The 17,640-nt window shown below is 39.9% G+C and overlaps 1 protein-coding gene across 1 annotated transcript; it reads right to left on the reverse strand.

The window, feature by feature from the left end:
• Window positions 1-10,934: 10,934 nt before the first annotated feature.
• LOC104089029 (protein disulfide isomerase-like 1-4) lies at window positions 10,935-17,309 on the reverse strand. Its single transcript, XM_009593838.4, has 12 exons — window positions 16,619-17,309; window positions 15,350-15,479; window positions 14,565-14,730; window positions 13,834-13,952; window positions 13,649-13,729; window positions 12,360-12,446; window positions 12,196-12,270; window positions 12,032-12,100; window positions 11,865-11,945; window positions 11,617-11,751; window positions 11,367-11,423; window positions 10,935-11,292 (listed from the first exon to the last, which is right to left on the reverse strand). The coding sequence occupies exons 1-12, from the start codon at window positions 17,206-17,208 to the stop codon at window positions 11,125-11,127; spliced, it is 1,758 nt and encodes a 585-aa protein (XP_009592133.1). The 5' UTR covers window positions 17,209-17,309; the 3' UTR covers window positions 10,935-11,124.
• Between the last annotated feature and the right edge of the window lie 331 nt (window positions 17,310-17,640).

Here is a 17,640-nt window from a genome sequence, read left to right on the forward strand (position 1 = left end):
ATATATTTGCTCAAGTATTGTTTGAGTCTTTCTTTCGTTTGAATATCCATGCAAGTCATTAACCTTTGTATTTGCTTAAGAATTCTGCACACGTTTTTCTGTTCGCGCTTTACTATGTGTAGTCTCGGATGCATTTTCCTCGAAGCACTTTGGTTCTGAGCGTTATCCCTTTTTGTAAGGGTTTCTATAAGTATTTGCGCAAGTTTACATTTTGCGTCCTTTCGTGTATGTCTTCGAGTGTATTTTTCCTCGAAGGCATTTTATTTCCAGGCACAAATTCTTCTGAAACCAACCCTTTAACGTGAGAGTTTTCATAAGAGAGGGCTCTCTTATGTTTACGGTGCTCTTGAAGAGGACTTATCATGTTCATTACGACACTAACATTTGAAGTACTTGTTTAACTTTCAAATAACAAAGTTAGTTCATCGTTCAAACGAGAGACAAGATAAAAATAAAAGGATTTCATTTCATATAATTCCTTCTATTTTCAAAAATACACAAGAATTTATTATGCTAAGAAATTGCCATTACTTGTGGCTAGCATTTATTATGCTAAAAAGAAATTGCCATTACTTGTGGCTATCTTGTACAACTTGTTTCTACGGGGCTGGCTGCGTAGTCCCCGGTCTCGATGATGCATTTGGTTTCCGGATTTTCATTTTTCGGTTGACGTGGCAGTCAATGTTGTCGTATTCTCATATCATTCCCCTCTCCACCTAATGTTCGAATGAGAAGTATGTGAATTGGAACATTGGAAGTCTTGTGTCTTCAAAGATTCCACCAATGAATTGCTAGATAATCCTTAACTCGGCAACATACCTTACTTCCCCTTAGGAATCCATGCTATCGAGCGAAAGAATATCTAATAATCCTCTAGTGGTTTGTGCTCGTGAACGGTCGGGTAACCTCTGTTCGGTAGCATACTTAACTTCCTAGTGGGAATTTGCTACAGAAGCAAAGATTATATAATTGTCCCCGAGTGAAAGCTTGTTTGTTTGCCTTTCTATCAAAGGTCTCATTATTGCTATCTTCGTAGTACGCTTTCTATCGCTGCCTCATTAAAAGCCTTGCCAAAAAAATCCAATTAGGACAAAAACTAAACGAAGGAAAAAAGAGTGCAACATATACTTTCCGCTTGAATAATGTTCATCAGCAATAATATCTTTTGAGGTGTGCCACGTTCCAGTTGCTAGGCAACTTGTCTCCATTCTGGTTCTCCAACTCGTATGAACCTTTCCTTGTGATAGCTGAAATCCTGTAGGGACCTTCCCATGTTGGACCTAGCTTCCCCGCGTTGAGCTCCCGGGTATTTTTGGTTACTTTCATCATAACCAAATCTCCTACTTTGAAATAACGGAGGTTGGCTCTTCGATTATAATATCGCTCGATTCTTTGCTTTTGAGCTGCCATTCTTACACGCACCAAGTCCATGCGTTTCTCGAGCAGTTCCAAGTTGATTAACATTGCTTGTTGTTCGATTCTTCATCTGCCCGATAACGGGAACAAACTGTTCTCTGCCTGTCGGAACTGGAAACCAAAGCTATTGAGATCGTTGTTTTGGAGGCTCGTGTGCAGCAAAGCGAGCAAGAAGTGGTAATCCTTAGCTAAGAAATTGACCCGCTGAGGGTTAGATTTGATGAAGCCAAGGCCAAATGGGTTGAAGTTTAGGATGTCGTTCTTGCTTCAATCGAGCGCGAGGCTGCTACTGCCAAAAAATTGACTGACTTAGAAGCAGCCTTGAACTACAAAATCAAAGAGCTTGCTGCTGTGAGGGCGAAACATGCCTAGTTAGAAGAGAAGTACAGGAAAACTATCGTGCATAATAGGCTCTTTAGTTCAACTGTCCGCGACCTTGATGTCAGCCTCAAATCTGTTAGGTCCGTCTGGGAAAGCATTTCTGCTGAGATAATCCAACTCAAAGAAGAACTCAAGCGCTGAGAGGCTTCCCTCGTTGTTGAAACAACCTACGCCGTGTACAACATAAGGAGAAAAATTTTGGAAGAGGTCAAAGCTGATGTCATTGATTTTGATGCCGAAATTGCTAAGGAACACGAGCTTGAGTTAGCTGCTAAAAGTGGACTCCCATCGAGGTCTGATGTACCTGGCCCTTCTGGTTCTGGTTGCGAGTTTTTGGAAACTGAAGAAGAATCAGAAGATGATGATGCAGAAGGTCAAACTGATGAAAATGTTGAGCCATCGGTGGACCCACCTACTTCTCCCGGGGATGCGTACACTTCTCTTCCTCCTGGTTCCGGAGACATTGCAGTTTAGCTTTCTTTTTTCCCATTTTGTACTTTTACCGTTTTGGCACGTTCTTGAAAATAAAGACATATATTTGCTCAAGTATTGTTTGAGTCTTACTTTCGTTTGATTATCCATGCAAGTCATTAACCTTTGTATTTGCTTAAGAATTCTGCGCACGTTTTTCTGTTCGCGCTTTACTATATGTAGTCTCGGATGCATTTTCCTCGAAGCACTTTGGTTCTGAGCGTTATCCCTTTTTGTGAGGGTTTCTATAAGTATTTGTGCAAGTTTACGTTTTGTGTCCTTTCGTGTATGTCTTCGAGTGTATTTTTCCTCAAAGGCATTTTGATTCCGGGCACAAATTCTTCCGAAACCAACCCTTTAACGTGAGAGTTTTCATAAGAGAGGGCCCTCTTATGTTTACGGTGCTCTTGAAGAGGACTTCTCATGTTCATTACGACACTAACATTTGAAGTACTTGTTTAACTTTCAAATAACAAAGTTAGTTCATCGTTCAAATGAGAGACAAGATAAAAATAAAAGGATTTCATTTCATATAATTCCTTCTATTTTCAAAAATACACAAGCATTTATTATGCTAAGAAATTGCCATTACTTGTGGCTAGCATTTATTATGCTAAAAAGAAATTGCCATTACTTGTGGCTATCTTGTACAACTTATTTCTACGGGGCTGGCTGTGCAGCCCCTGGTCTCGATGATGCATTTGGTTTCCGGATTTTCATTTTTCGGTTGACGTGGCAGTCAATGTTGTCGTATCCTCATATCATTCCCCTCTCCCCCTAATGTTCGAATGCGAAGAATGTGAATTGGAACATTGGAAGTCTTGTGTCTTCAAAGATTCCACCAATGAATTGCTAGATAATCCTTAACTCGGCAACATACCTTACTTCCCCTTAGGAATCCATGCTATCGAGCGAAAGAATATCTAACAATCCTCTAGTGGTTTGTGCTCGTGAACGGTCGGGTAACCTCTGTTCGGTAGCATACTTAACTTCCTAGTGGGAATTTGCTACAGAAGCAAAGATTATATAATTGTCCCCGAGTGAAAGCTTGTTTGTTTGTATTGCTATCAAAGGTCTTATTATTGCTATCTTCGTAGTACGCTTTCTATCGCTGCCTCATTAAAAGCCTTGCCAGAAAAATTCAATTAGGACAAAAACTAAACGAAGGGAAAAAGAGTGCAACATATACTTTCCGCTTGAATAATCTTCACCAGCAATAATATCTTTTGAGGTGTGCCACGTTCCAGTTGCTAGGAAACTTGTCTCCATTCTGGTTCTCCAACTCGTATGAACCTTTCACAGTGATAGCTGAAATCCTGTAGGGACCTTCCCACGTTGGACCTAGCTTCCCCGCGTTGAGCTCCCGGGTATTTTTGGTTACTTTCATAATAACCAAATCTCCTACTTTGAAATAACGGAGGTTGGCTCTTCGATTATAATATCGCTCTATTCTCTGCTTTTGAGCTGCCATTCTTACACGCGCCAAGTCCCTGCGTTTCTCGAGCAGTTCCAAGTTGATTAACATTGCTTCATTGTTCGGTTCTTCATCTGCCCGATAATATATCAAATTGGGTTCACCCACTTCCACCGAGATTAGGGATTCAGCATTGTACACAAGGGAAAAAGAAGTTTCTCCTGTGCTCAATTTGGCCGTTGTTCGATAGGCCCATAGAACTCCGGGCAATTCTTCGGGCCATTTTCCTTTTGCTGCTTCCAACCTTTTCTTGAGGTTTTGAATAATCACTTTGTTTGTTGACTCCGCTTGACCATTTGCGCTCGGATGATAAGGAGAAGATGTGATCCTCTTTATCTTCAAATCTTCGAGGAACTTTGTAACTTTTGCACCTATAAACTGTAGCCTATTGTCGCATGCTAATTATTTTGGTATTCCGAACCTGCAAATTATATTTTCCCACAGGAAATTGACCACTTCGCGTTCTCTAATATTTTGATAAGGACCTGTTTTCACCTATTTAGAAAAATAGTCAGTCAGAATTAAAAGAAACCTTACCTTTTCGGGAGGCGGTGGCAGCAGTCTGGCGATGTCCATCCCTCATTTCATGAATGACCATGAGGACATAACCGAATGTAAGGGTTCTGCCGGTTGGTGTACTAGTGGTGCGTAACGTTGGCACTTATCACATTGTCGTACGAAGTCTTTGACGTCTTGTTCCATGCGAGGCCAGTAATATCCTGCCCGTACCAACTTTAGCACCAAAGACCGAGTGATTGTCGTATATCCCTTCGTGGACTTCTCTCATGACATAATTAGCTTCTGACGCTCCTAAGCACCGGGCTAGCGGGCCTTGGAAGGATTTTCTATACAATTGGCCTCTCTTTAAGCTATAATGTGCAGCTTTGGCGTGTAACGCCCATGATGCTTTGGGGTCTTCAGGCAACCTCCCGTGCTCGAGATAGTCGATTATTTCATTTCTCCAGTCCCAGACTAGACTAGTTGAATTTACCTCATAGTAACCATCTGTATCCAAGACTGAGTTCATCAGTTGCACTACCGTCCCGGACTCTGATCCTTTTATTTCCATTGATGATCCTAAATTTGCTAATTCATCCGCTTCTGCGTTATCCTCCCTCGGGATATGAGTAATTGACCACTCTCGGAATCGTGCCCAAAGAGTTTGGACCTTTACCATGTATTGTTGCATACGTTCTTCTTTGGTATCAAAGATCCCGTAGACCTAATTTACCACCAGCTACGAGTCACATTTGATTTAGATAACCTCGGAATCAAGTCCCTGGGCCAATTCGATCCCTGCAATCAAAGCTTCATATTCTGCTTCATTGTTAGTTAAAGGGATCGTTCTGATGGCTTGCCTTAAGGTTTCCCCCGAAGGCGTGATTAAGACTATGCCTAGTCCGGGCCCTTTTACGTTGGAAGATCCGTCCATAAATTAGGTCCAAACCCCCGATGTCGATTCTGACACCATTACTGCCTCCTTGGTCGCCAAAGGTAGTATTCCCGAACTGAAATCAGCCACGGAGTCAGCCAAGACTTGCGATTTAATTGCAGTCCTTGGTTTATATTCTATGTCAAACTCACTCATTTCGACGACTCATTTAGCCAATCTTCCCGAGAGCTCGGGTTTATAGAGGATGTTTCGTAAAGGAAAAGTAGTCACCACAGCTATCGGGTGGCATTGGAAGTAGGGCCTCAGCTTCCGAGCGGCGACTATGAGAGCTAAGGCCAGTTTTTCCAAATGTGGGTAGCGAGTTTATGCTCCCCTTAAAATTTTGCTAACGTAATAAATTGAAAATTGCGTGCCTTTGTCCTCGCGGACTAAAACAACACTTATCGCAACTTCTGAAACCACGAGGTAGACTAGCAATATTTCGCTTTCTTTTGATTTTGAGAGCAATGAAGGGCTCGATAAGTACTTCTTTGGGTCCTTCATAGCCTACTGGTACTCCGGTGTCCATTCAAAATTATTTTTCTTTTTGAGCAGTGTGAAGAAGCGATGACATTTTTCCAACGACCGGAAAATGAACCTGCTCAAAGCTGCTAATCTTTATGTGAGCCTTTGGACTTCCTTTACGTTCGAAAATTGATCCGGGATATCCTCTATGGCCTTGACTTTGTCGGGGTTTACCTCAATTCCCCTTTGTGAGACTAGAAATCCCAGAAACTTACCAGAACTAACAATGAGCGCGCACTTCTTGGTATTAAGTTTCATGTTATGCTTCCTCAGGATGTCGAATGTTTCTTGCAAATATTTAAGGTGGTCACCTACATTCAAAGACTTAACAAGCATATCGTCTATATAAACTTCCATAGTCTTTCCTATTTGCTTTTCAAACATCTTATTTACAAGCCGTTGATAAGTGGCTCCGGCATTTTTCAACCCGAACGGCATCACATTGTAACAATATGTACCGAAATTCGTTATAAACAAAGTCTTTTCCTGATCTTCCAGATTCATCTTGATTTGGTTGTACCCGGAATAAGCATCGAGGAAACTCATTAACTCGTGCCCGGTCGTGGCATCAATCATTTGATCGATACTTGGTAGTGGGAATGAGTCTTTCGGGCACGCCTTATTAAGGTCTTTATAGTCTACACACATGCAAAATTTATTGTTCTTCTTCGGAACTACTACTACATTGGCTAGCCAGTCCGGATATCTTACCTCTCAGATCGAACCAATATTAAGCAGGCGGGTTACCTCTTCTTTGACGAATTTATTCCTGGCCTCGACAATCGGGCATTTCTTTTGTCTTACCGGAGGTACATTGGGATCCAAACTCAGCTAGTGCATGGCTACTTCCGTCGGGATACCTGTCATATCCTTGTGCGACCATGCAAAACAATTGGCATTAAATTTAAGGAATTCAATAAAAACATACCTGAGCTCCGGGTGTAGTCCTGTCCCCAAATGGAATTTTCTTTCTAGGAATTCTTCGAATAATGCAACTTGCTCCAGTTCCTCCGCCGTGGACTTCGTTGTGTCCATCTCTTCTGGAACTTGGAAATACCTCGACACCTGATAATGTTCAATGACTCTGCTCCTGGGCTAACTTCTTCTAGATCGGGAGTAGGTGTCGGTTCCTGTAATTGCTATGTCGTGTTCTCATTCCCTTTACTACTGGAAACCGAAATTGCATTCATCTCTCTTGCTGCCGGTTGATCACCTATTATCTGCTTGATTTCTTCGGGCGTTGGAAACTTCAGCAATTGATGATGTGTTGAGGGTACAACTTTCATCTCGTGTAACCATGGACTTCCCAGGATGATATTGTATCCCATGTCACCATATACTACTTAAAAGAGAGTTGCTTTCATTACTTCCTCGGCATTCGTGAGCAGTAAAATCTCTCCCCGAGTCGTCATGCTTGCAAGGTTGAATCCTGCGAGGAACTTTATTGCCGGAATAATGCTTCCGGTGAGTTTAGCTTACTCCAATACTCTTCATTGTATAATATTAACCGAACTACCTAGATCCACTAGAACACGTTTAAAGAAATTACCAGTGCATCGTTGTGTGGTAACAGCAATCCGTCTGCGTCCTCCTCTGTGAAAGTGATATCGTCTTCCCCGAGTCTTTTACTATGAGTTATTGATACTTTCGTCTTCTTCGCTGCCGAAAATGTGAACCCTTTAATCTCATTCACTCCGAAGATCATATTGATCGTTTGGCGTGGGGGTTCTTCTCCTGCTTTCGAAGGTTCCGCATTGTCTCTGTTGGGACCATAATTGTTCTTAGCTCAGTCACTCAAGAATTCTCTAAGGTGACCATTCTCCAATAGTGTTACCATCTCTTCCCGGAGGTGTCGGCAGTCCCCTGTTAGGTAGCCGTTCGTCCCATGGTATTCACACCATAAGTTGGATCCCTCTAGCTGGAATCGGATCCCATAGGTCTCGGAAATCGTTCTTTTTAATGTTTCTCATGGCTGACACCAACTCTATTATACTGACGTTGAAGTTATATTCCGATAACTTGGGTAAGAAGGATCCCGAGACCCCGACGTCTCTTTATCCTTAAGTGATCTATTATTTTGACCAAGATCGGCCCCTCTGTCAACGGTGAACTTGTTTGCTGCCCGAAAGTTTCTGCCACGGCCTTCGATCCGCTCGTAAGGCAAAAATCGGCCCCTCGAAATCCGTCTGTCCGCGTCGTAGTCATCATTTGATTTTTCTATGCTCCTCTCTCGTCCTTTGGCCGATGATGTAGAACTGACTTGGTCATTTTCGATCCTTATCTTTGACTCATACCGGTTGTGGATACCTGCCCAAGTTGTTGCCTGAAATTCAAGCAGGCTCTCATTCAGCTTTTGGGAAGCGTCTGAGCTTTTCGGATTCAATCCTTTGGTGAATGCTTTAGCTGCCCATTCATCTGGGACAACCGGGAGCAACATTCTTTCTTAATTGAATCGAGTAACGAACTCTCGTAATAATTCAGATTCTCCATGTGCGGTCCTGAATATGTCATCCTTCCGGGCTTGTACTTTTCTGGCCTCGGCATGAGCCTTGATGAAAGATTCCGCGAGCATCTCGAAGGAATCTATGGAATGCTCGGGTAATAATGAATACCATGACAGAGCTCCCCTCGTGAGAGTTTCTCCAAATTTATTTAGCAACACATATTCAATTTCGTGAGGAGCTAAATCATTCCCTTTTACCGACATTGTGTAGGTGGTAATATGCTCATGTGGGTCTGAAGTCCCGTCATACTTTGGCACTTCAGGCATTTTGAACCGATTCGGGATTAGTTCTGGTGCCGCACTCGGCTTGTATAATAATTGAGTATACTTTTTCGAGTTTGGGATTTTCAATACTGGTGGCGCGCCCGAGATTTGGTCCATGTAGGCGTTTACTTCCCTCATAAACCGTAAAAGTTCATTCCTGAATAGGTCATTCTCGTTGTTGAGATCGGATCCGCTTCCCCCAGCCCCGTCGGAGCCAACTTCACCCCTAGGAGTATTGTTGTTGACTCTCTGCGTTGTTTGGTTTGCGGGAACACCGGGAGGAATTGAATCTCGTCTGTTTGCATTATTCAAAACCCCCGATAGTGCTTGCTTCAACTTCGTCATAACTTTAACCTGCCGCGTGAGATGGCCTAGAATGATCGCATGTTGCTCTTGCAGGACCCCACCGCATCCACGACATGCTCTTCATCGGCATCATCGGGAGTTGTCTCCTGAATCTGTCGAGGGTACTGCCTGCCATGCACCGGCGTGGCGTCATTCCCCTCATTGCAGGAGTCACCGATTGAATCCTCGAAATGAGGTTGATCCCCTCGAATTTCAGGGTTGTGCGTGTTGTTAACAGTGTTATCTGCCATTTTTGTGATTTTTTCTAAGACAAAATAATCAAATCACATTAGTAAAAAAGGCAATGATCAATTTAATTACACGGATGTCTAGGCCCCACGGTGGCGCCAAACTGTTTACCCGTAAAATGGTACAGTTGAATTTATACATGGTTTCTAGACAAGTGAACTAATTTGATCCTGAAATAATGCAATAATTGAAGAAATATACAATACTTAGCCTTAAAATGTAGATGAAACAGTAGAGATGACAGTTCCGGGAACAAGTTTTCCGGGTACAGCAATGATGAGATCAAAAAGCGAAAAAGTAATATTGTATTAAGCTTTGTATAGAATGTAGTATAAGTTTAGCCAGAAAATTCATGTCCTTTACAATGATAACTTGGCTCACTATTTATAGTTGTGTCTAGGGAAAGAAGTCTTAGGATCGTGCCCTCCTTTAATGTCAATTATGAGGGTCATTGATGAAGATGTAACGGTGAACATAAATGCCAAATTCTCTGTAACAGGTCGTCGCTCTTAATGCTACAGAATATTCCTTATTGAATGCTACCGGGCGCAGAGCATTTAATACACCTTTATGAACGTTATCCCTTCCGGTGACAAGCGGAATGGCTGCATTCGGTCTTCGGTCATCTCCGTCTTGGGTTCCACGTGTCTTTCCCTTAGATGACCATGTTTCATATCATATTTCACCCTATACACACTCACAAGTTTTTTTCCAAGTGAAGTTCATGTCACACACAACATTCTCACAAATTGTTTGTCAACTTCAAATATAAGTTTTTTATTCATCATATTGTTCCTCTAAAATATGGCATTCTATTGTCAAAATAGTACGGGCTAGCCAGTTTTCGAACTGATAATTGAAAAATAGTCAGTGTTTGAAAGTCATTGAAAAATAGCCATTATTTTGCTGCAACACGGAAAATTCCAGCATAATATACTGTGAAGCACCTGTGTATGAACTTCCAACATATTATGTTGGAACTCAAGCACACGGAAAGTTCCAGCATAATTTACTGGAGATTGGAGCACATGTGTATGAACTTTCAGCATATTATGTTGGAACTCCAGCACACGAAAAGTTCCAGCATAATATACTGGAGATTGGAGCGCCTGTGTATGAACTTCTAGCATATTATGTTGGAACTCCAGTACATTATGGAGTTCCAGCATATACTGAAGATTGGAGCACATGTGTATGGATTTCCAGTATATTATGTTGGAACTCCAGCACATTATGGAATTCCAGCATGTTATGCTGGAAGTTCACATGTAAAAAATTCGAACTCCAGCATATTATGCTGGAATATTTCCGGATTTTGAACAGTATTTTTGTTCAAATTTATCTTTTACATGAAAAGTGACTAAATTTCGATTACTTTTGAAACTGTGGCTATTTTTCAATTACCACTTGTAAATCTGGCAATTTTTAAAATTTCTCCCCATTCTATTGGTAAGGTGAAAACGGTCTATTATGATTTGAATAATCGGTTATGCAGAGGATTTTTAAACCTGAGTAACTCCTGTCTGTATTACTGTGTCAATGTTTCTTGAGATTTGCAAGTATGTTATGTTATAGTCAAGGTATACACAAACTGACCTAAACAGTATAATAATAAAAGAAATAATTGCAACGGAATCAGCATAACCGCTAAAGCTGTGTTCTTGGGGAATTTGGAAAAATTTGAAATTCTAACCAAAAATCTTGAATTTGACGTCAAGAATCAAATTACTAGGCTTGGAATGACAAGATCCGCTGTGGCTTTCTTATCTAGTGAATTGTTGTGTTCACATTTTTTACATCTTCCAATAATTCATTTGTCAAGTCTCAGCATCGTGTGTCCCTAGTTATACTTAATTATGTTTTTTGAGTACATCTTATCCAAGAACAGCTTCTATTGATTAAAACAATATCATTGATAGAGGGACAGAAAACTTTAAACTCAAATTAAGAAATAAAAGGAAGAAAAGAAAAATGCTCCGTGGTTATCTATCTAGCCGGTTTATCTAGTCCTACTAAGAGAAGCTAGGAGAATAATAACCAAGAAAAAGCAACAGAGCTATGATTTCATAGTTCATCTTTTCCATGGCTAGACTCGACCTTGGCATCCTCTTTGGCTTCGAAACTCTCTGATGTAGTTGAAGAAGCTGGTTTTGGAAGCTTGAAAGGAATAGATGCATGTTTCTTGATAAACTTGTATAACGCCACCACAGTTCGGTCAGCCTCAACTGGAATCTATAGAATCATCAAAATTAGCTAATTTGCTTATTTTAGAGAGGCGAAAAACAAACAAAATAACCATCACTTACAGAATTGATGCTCTTATTCCCTGCTGGGAAAAAGAGGAGCGTGGGAAATCCTTCAGCCTGCAAAGGAGTGGATATGATCTTCCATTCAACAATTGCATCCAACAAATGACTTGAAAGAAACTCAGGCAGCAAATATAAATGAACAACGAAAACCGTTAAATTACTGTAGCAAATGCAAGTAGGAAAAGCAGCAGTTCATGACCAAACTATACAATCTTGTTCTGATCAACACTAAAAACAATCGAACTACCTTTGCCTGAGGGTGCTCATTTGTGGTACCATCCATTTTGGCTATAACAAGAGACTCAATGTCACGTAAGTGCTTTGCGAGCTTGTTATATGTTGGTTCTAGAGCTTGGCAATGACCACACCATGGTGCATATACCTAAACAAAAACAGAAAAGTAAAAAATGAATACTACAAATAAAATTCTGAGTAATGAAAAGGAAACCGGAAAAAGATAATTCATTGTACAGCCTTTAGTAGCTTGTCTAATACCTCCAGAAGAACATCTTTTGACTCATCTAGAACAATGTCATCAAAATTGTTCCCCACTACTATTTTCACATCCCCCTCATTCTGTAATAATCAAGAGATGAAACAGAGAGCTGAATCAGCACAACTACGTCGCAAATCAAAGGCCGGGAAGTGAAATCACACCTTACATTCTCAGGAATAGGGTCTGATTTATAGAAAGCTCTAAGCTTGCCTCCTAGAAAGTCCTCTCCAAACGCCTGATAGATAAAAAGATGAGAAAAATGCAGTTCCACAGTTCCTGACTGAAATAGTTAATAAGAATGTCACGAACAAACAAAAGGAGGCATTCTACCTTAAGCTTCTCAACAGTGACCTCCCCATTAAAAATATATTTCCTGGGATCCTCATTGCCAGTATATCCAATAACCTACAGGAAATAAACAAAATAGATGACAAACATTGCAACATTGGTTCCAAAAAGTCCCCACTTGCCCATTACAATCTGTTGATTGTTACCTTTGGAGAATCTCCAGTGGCTCCAAAATAATCAGATACTGGTTTTCCAACTTCTTCATCATCCATATTGACAAAAACAAAGATAAGCTGCAATTATCCAGGAAAAGAATACACGGTTTTAGTCAATTGATAGTTTCTTCATCATCATGCAGATCAGCAGCACAACTACATTTCCATCTCAGACAGCAAGCTTTACAGCCAAGGGGGTCAAAGTTTTGAATTTTCGCTGCAAACTTTGTGGAAGATATGTAGTAATCTGCATAATCACTGTTCCCAATACTTTATTTACTTTATGATTATTGCATTACTTTATTACTATTGCATGCAATGAATGGAGAAAATAGCTGAAAATTTTAACAGCATTTTGGAACTTTACAACTTCAGCTTTGAAGGGAAACTTATCTCCTACCGAACTTTTCAGCTAATGTGGAACTACAAACATTCAAATTACATTCTTCTTTTTAGAAAAGGTAAGTATTATTATACACTTCAGCACTAAGATGGTATTGACAATGCTGTACAGAGGGAAGCAAAAAACCAGAAGTATATCCCTCTTATATTCATGGAGGGATTTTATGAGATCTAAAAAACTACACCAAAAATATGCAGTTGTTCAACTTACATTCTTCTTCTCCTATTCTACCTTTTTTTGGTGTTTGGGGGGGGGGGGGGGGTTGTTATAGTGAATCATGACTTCCCATCCGACCACAGAAAGGCACTCAGCTCAATCTTGTCATGATCATTATGGCACCACCACTCATCACATCTCACTCCTCTAACCCACATAAACACTGTCAACTTCAGACCCACAATTTGCATTAACCCCGATGAGATAACTTGAATAGCACACAAAAAAATTAAGTATACAAGAGTATATGCGGGTATCTGATGCGTATTTTAGTTGAAGTTGGTATTATCGATGTCTAAGTTATTAGAGAGATGCGTGAAGGATATTGACAGATGGAAATTTCCTCCGAAACATAAAAAACCTTCTTTCTGGCAAAGAAGTTATAAATTCTAAATTTTGCTTAATGTTTTACTCAACAAGATCATAAAAAAATTTCCTATGAATATCTCTCATGGTTGTCAAAGTGCTGTGTGTATATCGATTTCACTCCTCTTCATCCTCTTAATGTCCACAACTAAGGTGCAAGCAGGGTGATTTAATGTAAGAAACAATCTTCTACTAACATAAAGCAATTCTAAGTGATGATTCAACACAATTAGCCTTCTGTAAGAAACCAAACACCTGTATAGTTGACATCAAATGCTAAATGAAGCTTAATTACCTTTCCCTTGAAAAGTTTTGCAGCTTCTTGAAATGTTGGGAATATTCTATCCGTATCATTTGTTGTGGCAAAAAGCAAAACCTGAGTAAAAGCATTAACCACAAATTTTTAAAAGAGAAAGATACACTTCCCCAGTTCCATTACACAAAAGTCACAGCTATTATGCAACATCACATCTAAATTACCTGCTTCTTAATTGGACTCTCGAAAATTGAAGGCCCACTTTCTCTAGTAAAAGTTGTCACCAGAGGAAGCTTGTTAGCAGATACGAACTCAGCTATTGCAGACTTGGTGAATTGACCATCTGAAGCCAAAATTAAAGAGAAAAAGAATGAGGCATATCTTCTTTGTCGTACTTTTATTTCTTCTCAAACTTCAAAAGATGATCTAGTAAGAAAGAAAGCAGCTAGGTTGGATACTAGAAATTAGTCCCACTTAAAACATCCTCCATGACCGTGAAACTAACCCACAAAATATCATTTCGTTTAGCTTAAATCTGACCCAATTGAGACCAAAAACAATGGCATTGAAAAATGATTTGGAGGGTAAAAATATCTATAAGCAGAAAAATCTTATGTTAGCTACCCGAGATTCACTAAAAAAACTTGGATATTGGCAAAGTACTGCGTTCCATTTAAATTTGTTGATTTGATGTGGGCATAAAATTCCATTCTGCACATAAAGCATGTAGGTTTCCAATCTCAATATATATATATATATATATATATATATCCAATTACACTAATATGAAAACTAGATGTACTTAAAATGCTTGCAACAATCAAGTTGCCCATATACATGAGAGCAGAAATCAAATCGAGTAAGTGGGGTTTCTCTTTCTTCAGATACGTTGTCCAAAAGAGAAGCTACAATTTCAGTACAAAAAAGTAGTAAAAGGATAAAGTGACCAACTAACCAAAATGCACCACTTTCTCCGCTTCTTTCTTAAGAAAGACCAAAGCAGGGCGTTTAGCAATGTCTTCAATGTCGAATAGCTTAGCCACGTTAGGATTTGTCGTCTGGTAAAAGTTAACGCCATCCTCAAGTTTTGAAGCAGCTGCAAGCTGCTCAGTTTCAGGACCCTGTAATTGTTTGGACAATCACAACATGAGGAATCAAATGATAAGAGCCCATTGACAGGTTAAAAGGTTTAGTCGCAGACAGTGCATATGATGCTATCAAGAACTCAAAAAGAAAAAGATATAGGTTCAAAGTTAAAATCCATAACAATGTAATTAAAGCAACCAGTTGGGTTGGAAAAAACACCCAAAGGAATAGAAGGGAACATTACGTTCCCAAGAAATGAAGCTCATAGCATAGAGTAATGGACAAATAGTAAGTCATTTAGGTGCCACAAAAATGTCCACAATGATTTTCAAATAAAAATTTGTGAGCCGTTGAAAATTCACCACCCAAAAAATGAAGAGAAAAAGTTATGCCCATAACCAGGAGAAACCTCACCAAGCTGAAGCGAGCAGTATATCAATAAGAACTGAAATATGCAATAACAAACTATGTTGCTCGGATCCTTCAAAAATGTCGACAGTGTGTGTTGGATCCTCCAAAAGTTATTCATTTTTTGGAGGATACAATACAGGTGCAACGATATTTTTGGCAGACTCAAGCAACACAGGTAACAACCCAGTAGAAGTAACCATTAAGAATGTGTAAAAGTAGCATGCTAGAATAAGCAACACATACCACCAAGGACTCAAGGAACCCCAAAACAACTTTGTTCTCAGAGGTTAGTATACGCTCTGCATCCTCTGTTGTTGTTATGTTGTAAATGCCAGGTCCTATCTTCTTCTTGATCCAAGTCACAATTGCATCTCTATAAGTAAAACATTCTAATCAACTTAAGACTAGTGCAAATGTATTAGATAATCCAAAAGCCGGAAAGAAAGAAAGGAGAAGGGGAATATATCTTTTCTTTTATACAAGTAAAAGTTTATTGTATAAAACTCATACAGAGACCAAATAAGCAGCCTACTACACTTTCCTTCCTAACAAATCCAAAAAATCCATGTACTGAAAGGGGAATATATCAGCTTCAAACAATCACCTTTCAATCATAATTCACAACAAAAACTATTTAAAGGAGCGAGCCGAGGTCCTCAACTTAGGCCCTTCTATGGCTGTTTAACTTGAGTATGCTAATCTATGAGAAGGATTTGCAAAGGAAGCAAGGAAATTGCCACTGTTATGATTTGTAAAACTTTTCCACTTGACATTACGAAACTAAAGATCCCCTTTTTGCAAACTGGCTGCTGCTTATTTTGACCCTTATATGAAAACAAATGTCACAAGACACTTATCGAACTTAAACCTAAGGACTCAATAATTTTCTAGGACATGAAGGAAGATTGCCAACACCACCAGTGCTGCCGTAACATCTTAAATATGTATGCAATTACAAGCTGGCGCAATTTATTACAAATCATTGTAGAAGGCGAGAAACATAATAGGAAACTAGAAGCTCATTATTGAATCGCCTTCATCGAAATATTATACTCTGTAAATAGAGGAAAAGAAATGAATCTTTTTTGTTTATTATATATGAACTGTTGAATCCCTTTAAAAATTGCTTTCGATCGCAGGTTGAAATACTAGGTATGACATTGTAGTTTTATTTTTTTGAATCACCTTGTATAAATTTATGGCCCCGCCCTCATAATTAAATTAGCTAAAGCCTCAAACCTATATGCAAAAATCGAAGATTTTTCATCATTTAATCTTTTTCCATTTATGAAACACCATAATCGCCAAAATAAACTCTTGAAGTACTAATTTTTTGGCTTATACTCCCTCCGTTTCAAAATGAGTCACATATATTTTGCGTGGCTATAAATTATTGAATAAAAGGTAAATTATTTTTAAATAGGTAAAGTGGTCATTCTTTTTTAGCACCGACTAAAAGGTAAACAGATTCACATAAATTGGAAGTAGGGGTATTAAAGAAAGGAGACTCACTTGGTTCTTTGGCCATTATAAGGTTTGTGTTCACCATCAACAAAAAAATAAATACTAGGAAATCCTTGAACTTCATAATTCTCTGCCAGCTCATTTTCCAGCGTGGCGTCGACTTTGGCCAACAGCACATTCTCCGACTTCAGCTCCGTCGCCGCCGCGGCGTACTCCGGAGCGAGTTCCTTGCAGTGCCCACACCACGGCGCGTAGAACTCCACCATCACATACTTATTGTCCTCCACGAAGTCAGTAAAGTTTCTATCCGCCAAAACGGCGACGTCTTTATCGTCGAACTTAGGACCTTCATCTTCTTCCTCCGCCTCGTTATCGAACGCCGACGGGACTTCAAAATCGTCATAATTCTCGAAGTCGTCGTCGTCGAAGTCTTCGCTGTCGGAGAAGGTCTCGGTTGGGAAAGAGTTGTGCGTCGGTGCGGCGGCGTCGGTTTCGTCTTCGGCTTCGAGGAAGCTGAGATCTTCGTCGTCGTCGGCGGCGGCGGCGGAGGTAGGAGGTTTGGCTAGTGAGGGGGTGAGTAAGAGAGAGAAGAAAAGAAGTGAAGAGAGAAAAAGGAGGCGGATGAGTCGACTCGGCATTTTGAGTCAGTAGCGAGTTGACTCAGATCGATGTGAGAATGTAATATCGACTGTGAGATCCGACAGAGACTAGCTTAGACTTCAGAGCGAGAAGAGGTGGAGTTCAGTGTGCAACTGTTCAACTTTTAAAAAATGTGCAATTGACCCATACGTTTTCCTTAAATTACATTAGCTCCTCTGGACTCTTGAAGAATGTAAACTTTCGCACTCCGTATTCATTTTCTTGAATATTTCATCACTATTTTATAAGGCATTAGGATTCCTTGAAGTAAATATTTCAGTTTGAGAAACGTACATCTCTTGTTTTGCTAAAGTCACAACTCACAAAGATGAGGGCACACATCACCAGAGTGAACACTTTTGATTTCGTCAAATATTTATGTATACGGGTAAAAATCGAGCTCATGATACACTTCGGTCTCCAATAAGGTA

Source organism: Nicotiana tomentosiformis, chromosome 11, assembly GCF_000390325.3.
Source record: "Nicotiana tomentosiformis chromosome 11, ASM39032v3, whole genome shotgun sequence".
Classification (NCBI taxonomy): domain Eukaryota; kingdom Viridiplantae; phylum Streptophyta; class Magnoliopsida; order Solanales; family Solanaceae; genus Nicotiana; species Nicotiana tomentosiformis.

What these genes read in the sequence shown, in the direction of transcription:
- LOC104089029 (XM_009593838.4), bottom strand. Translation starts at nt 17,208, where the DNA reads ATGCCGAGTCGACTCATCCGCCTCCTTTTTCTCTCTTCACTTCTTTTC. An exon ending in CCACTGGAGATTCTCCAAAG is followed by an intron (nt 12,271 to 12,359) that starts GTAACAATCAAC and finishes TATTTCCTGTAG; the next exon opens with GTTATTGGATATACTGGCAA. An exon ending in ATGAGCACCCTCAGGCAAAG is followed by an intron (nt 11,424 to 11,616) that starts GTAGTTCGATTG and finishes ACTCCTTTGCAG; the next exon opens with GCTGAAGGATTTCCCACGCT.